Below are 6000 nucleotides of genomic sequence, written 5' to 3' on the forward strand. Positions count from 1 at the left end.
ACATCAGGACCCTCAGCAGATAAAATACCTCTTTTTTCTTTTTTTCTTTTTTTTTTTTTTTTCCTGATCAGATACACTAGGTGGAGTTGTCTCAATCAAGAAACTACAAAGTTGAAACACTTCAGCATTTATTCAAATCACTAATTACCTGTGAACCTCTTTTGAGTTTTCCAGGGTTGATTGTCATCCTTGGTGGTCCAGACGCTTCATGGAACAAAAATATTCCAGACTACCCAGTGGTGGTAAGATTGTGGAATGACTGTTCAATACCATCTGCCTGGTAAATTACATGATACAATTGGATTTCTCACTTAACTCTCTGTTGCAAAAATGAAAGAAAATAAAAGAGGAATTTAATGGCCTTCTACATTCTGAAAAGAACAAAGACCTGCATGTGCAGAAACCTCAGATTCAGCTGTTCTCGTGCCCAACTTTACCTCACTGTGAGGATAACCTACAGCTCACACCACTGGAGTATGTGGAGTATTACCACCAGTAATGGAGCAGTAAAACCTGGATGCACACACTTTATTGCAGGTCTCATTTCCCACCCTGCACAAGCACAAATCACCATAAAGAACTTTGTGACCTTTTCAGTGGAGAATACAAAATCTGACAGAGTGAAGTCTACCGGCAATAGGTTTGCTTTGTTTAATTCTGCTCCCATGAACAGCTTGTTTCTGCACACTACCAGCATCACGGGCTGAAAGGCAATGTTAGCTAAAAAACTGCAGCAGTAAAGTTCACAAACACAAATTCACACAAACACATTTGAATGAGAAAAACTCATTTGTTTTCCACAAATGAGCTTGTAAATCACACAGAGTCATTGGTTTGCTTTAAACTCAATGCTTAAAGGAAAAAAAATACTAAAGGATAATAAATACCGAAGGGAGTTTGAGATTTTAATGCATGTATGTCTGAGAGCCCAAATTTCTTTTTTGCACTCTTTGCTCTACCGTAGATAAGAAAATGTGTTTTTTCCTTGAAATTCTTTGTTTCAATAATGAAAGCAATGGATGTTTGCTTGAGGCATCTATTTACCATTCCAACTACAAAAATAAAATGGGTACTGGTAATTGCATGCAGATCTTATCCCTCTGACTTTCTCGAGTGTTGTGTTCCGTACTTCTGTTCAGCTCTTTGGAGAGCTCATTCTGCTCAGGAGAGCCTTGAGGTTCCTAATGAGAAGATGCTTGGCTTCTGTAAATCGAATATTAAAGCCACATTCACACAGCTGAAGGTGCAGTGCTTGAACTCTATCAAGACTGAATAAACAGATGGCAGAAGACTCATGATACAGAGCTGACACACCCAGGAACAGGAGAGCTGCACTGTGGAGCCGTGGAAGAAAAAAGTTCAGTGGGCTGGGAATCACTCCCTCTCTCTGTAGCTGCTGTGAGAGGCTGTCACTCCTGAACTCCTCCACGGGCTATTTCGTGGCACATGGATGGCTGCTCTCCTATCCTGCATTAACATAATTTTATGCTACGTATTTCAATTACTCCCTGAATAAAAAAAGTATACACGTACAACGCAGGCTGTGATCCAAAAGTCCACCCCCTTCCTGACAGGAGGGATTAATCTTGGAGAATACCTCAGAGTTTCAGATAATTTCACTCACTTCTCACATTTCCCTCAAGTTCCCCCCTCCCTTCATTTACCCCCTCCCACACACGGGATGTCGAGAGAAGGAAGAGCAGAGAGGAAGGAGGGCAAGATTCCTATGTATCAGCTCCGGGAATGACAGGGAGCCAGATCTTCTCCCACGCTGACTGGCACACGGCAGCTCCAGGAGAACACCGTCTGCCAGCTAAAGGGCACGGCCAGCGCCGCTCCCTTTGCCATCTGCAGCGCGTACGGGCTGCGGGCGCACCCCGCTCGTCCCGCGGGAACGGCAGGACTGGGGTCACCTCTGTCTCCGCTGACAGCTGCATCAGCCACTCCCCAGAGCTCATCACTGCACAGTTTGGCCCTTATGCCTCACAGCCTGCTCCAGAAACTCAAAGGCAGACCAGAGGCTGCAATGCCTGTGGCAGAGCTGGGGCGCTGGTGGCCAAGGCACGATGGCTTTTGCCACAGCACCCTCTGACTCCTCCCTCTTCTTCCTACCCACTCTTTTTATGAACCTGAGCTTGGGACGCCCTCATTGCACATCAACCCTATAGCCCCGCTAGACACAGATGAGAAAGACTGCTCTGGACCGTGGAAAACTGATCCAGAACACTTCCAAGTGGTCACATCTGTCACAGCGAATGGAAGGAATGTGCAATTTCAAGGCTATTCGGCCAAACTGATCACAAGTAGATGGACTAATCAAGATTCTTTACACTGTATTTGGTCTGAATTTTAAGTTTTGGCAAGGCAGAAGTTAACATATCCCCTGGGTATGAAAACATTACTATGAACTCCATCTTTTGTAACACTGTATGGAATGAGTAGTTAAAACCAAGTTTACAATGCATCTTAAAACCTGTGGTTCTGAGTTATTACATAAAACTCTGAATATTAACCAACTGAAAATAATAAACTGACTGTAAACAAAGAGAAAGTGTTACTTCTGCTGTCCAAGTCTACCGCAAAACATAAATAGCACAAAGGAAAACTAAACCAGATATTTAAAATTCTCATATTTTATTCTCAGAGATGACTTCCATAACAGAGGAAAGATATTTTAACCAAAAAAATAGAGGCTTTCAGATGGTGAGAGACTGCCCAAGGATTTGGAAGCCCGCATCAGAGTGCAACTTCTATTTGGATATCACTTCTCTGAGGCACGGGGCACTAATGAAAACCTCAGATGCACCAGTCTCCAAGCAGTGAAAAATTTGATTTATTCAATTTTGCCCATTTTCTTGCCTACTCCAGTGGTCTCTGACCTTTCTTTGCAATTGCACTGCAGGGTCTACACACAAATGACAACTACATGCAAAACAGATGAGGGATGAATTTAGGGACTGAGAAACAGAGGACTTCCATTAACACCTAAACACAGTCACACTCTCCAACTGAGCAGGCAGAAATACACAGGAAGCCTGTGAAACATCATTTTAACATGTTATCAATCTGGACTACAAGAACTGATGGGAATTTTGCCATTTACTTCACAGGGAACAGGCTCACATCCTTGATGTGAATATTTCACACCACTGCAAATTTTATCTATTTTACAAGTGTTGCTCAGCTCATTGAGATGGCTGAAGCACAATAATGACACAAAATCTCTTTTTACCTTGAACGTTCCTGCCAGTAGATACGTGATCCTCCTGTTTCTCTTCGTGTGTGGGCTATGTGATACATGACAGGATGTGGCTGAGATTGTAAATAGCTGTATTCTAGTCAGGTGTGTCATCTCAGACTGAGTTTTCTCTCAAAATGCACGTGATATTAGCAGCTTCGTTAACAGAATGGTGCATTTATATACAAACTAAGTGCCACGCTTTGCATACTGAGCTTGGGGTGCATCTCCAAAACGCTGCATTTTGCCAGGCTGTGGGGATGCCAAAGGGAAGAATTCCTTTTCATTTGTAGTTTGTTTGGTTTGCTACTTCTGCAACAGGATTCCAAGAGAAACAGTGGCACAGCCAGCCAGATCATACTGCTGAAATCAGTGCATCAAAGGGCAAACAAATTTTTAAAAATCTCTGCCCATTTTAAAAAAACAAATAGATTTTAAAATAAAATTTAAAACCATTTTGTGCTGGTCCAGCCTGTCAGTGGTTACACAACCGACACAGCTGCACAGTCCAGATTCAACTCCCAAGCTTTCAAGCAGCATGGGGTGGGAGCCCTGAACACTCACCCTCAGGAAGGCAGCACTGTCTGCTGTCCTGCCTTGGGCACCTTCTGCCTCAGGGAAAGCACAACACTGGCTGCCCCCAGCAGACCCACAGCAGCACCCAGGAGGAGTTCTGGGCAGAGAACCACACTTCAAGCCAATTCCAACATGAGAATGGCTTATGGGGATCTGCCCTACTGGGACGAAGGGAGAACACTGACGGTCTTCTAGTGTGCTTTGTGAAGCGTCAGATAATTTGGGTAAGGAAAAGGGCATGGTAAGTCAGGCTTTTTTCCTGTACCTCTACAGTGAAGATGTGAAGATGTGTTGTCTTCAATGCCAACAGAAAACAACACTCGCTTTGAAAACTCTGGTTTTGAACTTCTCCCTCTAAAGTAGGAAACTAAGCCCCAGGAAACCTAAAGCCTCGTGACAGAACTCAACTCGAGTTTGTCTTAGATTCATCACTTGAGGTTCTTTAGGTGGCTGCACACAAGGGATGTGAAAACAACACACCGAGCACAATGGATTGCATCTCAAAGCACGCAACGTACCAGTCCTTCCACAGGAAAGCTCACAGGTGTTTCAAAAGGTGCAAGTTTTCCTCTGAAATACATCCACAGGTTCAGGGCAAGCATGCTGTAATAGCAATGGCTTCTACGTGTTGCACATACTATCCCACCCATACTTGGCTAGTACTTTAATCAGAACTTTAAGAATTTCAGATTTTTTAAAGAATTAAGCAACCTGAAGCACATGAAGCAATTAAAGGTAGGCAGTAGCTCTTTAAAAGCAGGGCTAGGTGGAGGATACTCCCATATCACAAGGAAAGCTTCTGTGGTGGCCACAGTAACAGAAACAGCAGCCAGAAATGGACTATGAGAGACCTGAGGTATGCATTAATAAGTTATGGATTATTTTGTTTGGGTTTGGTTTGTTTTTAGTTTTTTATTAATGTGGTTATTTTGCTTTCAGCAAGAATGTTTGTATTTAGCCTTGTATTCCAGGGGCTTTTGTAGTGCTCAAACTCTTAAGCTCCTCTTGCAGTAAGCAATTCCTAATTCAAGTGAAGGAAAGGAAATAGGAAAGGATGCCGCCGTATCTTAGGGACCTGAGCACACTAGAGACTTTATGCTGAGAAACGGTGAACCTCCAGCTTCTCTGGACAACAGTTCTAACATTTTCCTGGGGTCTCCTTAGAAAACCTGGGACGGTGGGCTCTGAAAGCTCGTCTCTAGCTAGCTAGTGATGTGGTCACTGTGGGCTTTGGTTCTCTGACTGAAATCACAGTTCGCGAGAGCCCCAAAGGCTGAATCCCCTCTCCACGGCGCGATTCCCGCCCGGCAGAAACGGAGGGGTGGGAAGGCGCGGGGGATGCTCTGTGCCTGGGGCCGGGGACCAGCCGTGCCCGCGGAGCGGGGTCAGGAGGCTGCCCCAGCCCCGGTCTCTGCTGCCATCCGAGGGAACCGCGACCCCCGCCCGCTCCACTCGGTGGATCCCTGGGGACCCGGCCGGGCGCTGCCCCGGCCCCCGACGCGAAACTTTGCGGAGGAGCTCCTGCCTCTCTCCGTTCTTCTATCCCTGCCCGCGGTGCCGTCGGGGAAAGTTGCCGCCGCCGCGGCGGGTCCGGCAGCCCGGGCGGCCCCGCCGGGGCGAAACAGCCGCAGGTGGGGAGAGGGACTCGCGCCCCGGCCGCCTTCCCTCGTTCCGTCCCTCAGCATCCTTACCCAGCCCCGGCACGAAGGTGTTGAGGAAGAGGCAGATGACGGCCACGGGGAAGGGCATGTAGGGGATGGCGGCGCGCAGGGGGCCCTTCTTCTCCCGGACCTGCACCACCACCCCGCTGGAAGGGGCCGCGCCGCCCCGGCCGGGCTCCGCGGCCGCCGCGCTCTCGCCGTCTTTGGGCGAGGGCTCCATGGCCAGCGCGGCCGTGCCCCGGCGGGATCGCAGCTCCCGCCGCCGAGCGCGCTCCCGCCGCCGGGTGCGGCCCCGCCTGCGCGCCCCCCGCGCGGACCCCTCCCCGCCCTCCGCCCGCCCCTCGCGGGGCTGGATCCCGCCCGCATCCCGGCGTATTCCCGAGCGCCTCGCCGGCCGCGCCGCTCCCCGGAGCGGTCCCGAGCCGCAGGCTCGTCCCGCCGGGGCAGGCAGAGACGGGGCAAGGCGCCGTCCCGTTCCCCCGCTCCAATGGGGGAAACAACTCCATATGAGGAAGCGCAGAAGCG

At 48.6% G+C, this 6000-nt stretch overlaps 1 protein-coding gene across 2 annotated transcripts in view; it reads right to left on the minus strand.

Annotated features, from left to right (window-relative positions):
- The window catches only part of STUM (stum, mechanosensory transduction mediator homolog), a 48051-nt gene extending 42348 nt beyond the window's left edge, over positions 1-5703 (minus strand). For both annotated transcript variants that reach the window (XM_066178154.1, XM_066178155.1), the window contains exon 1: positions 5506-5703. In XM_066178154.1, the coding sequence (XP_066034251.1) occupies positions 5506-5695 (190 nt within the window). In that variant the 5' untranslated portion in view covers positions 5696-5703. The remainder of the gene's footprint in view (positions 1-5505) is intronic.
- Positions 5704-6000: the final 297 nt, after the last annotated feature.

This window comes from Chamaea fasciata, unplaced genomic scaffold (assembly GCF_029207755.1).
Source record: "Chamaea fasciata isolate MVZ Bird 193981 ecotype frontalis unplaced genomic scaffold, bChaFas1.0.hap1 SCAF_3, whole genome shotgun sequence".
Taxonomy (NCBI): domain Eukaryota; kingdom Metazoa; phylum Chordata; class Aves; order Passeriformes; family Sylviidae; genus Chamaea; species Chamaea fasciata.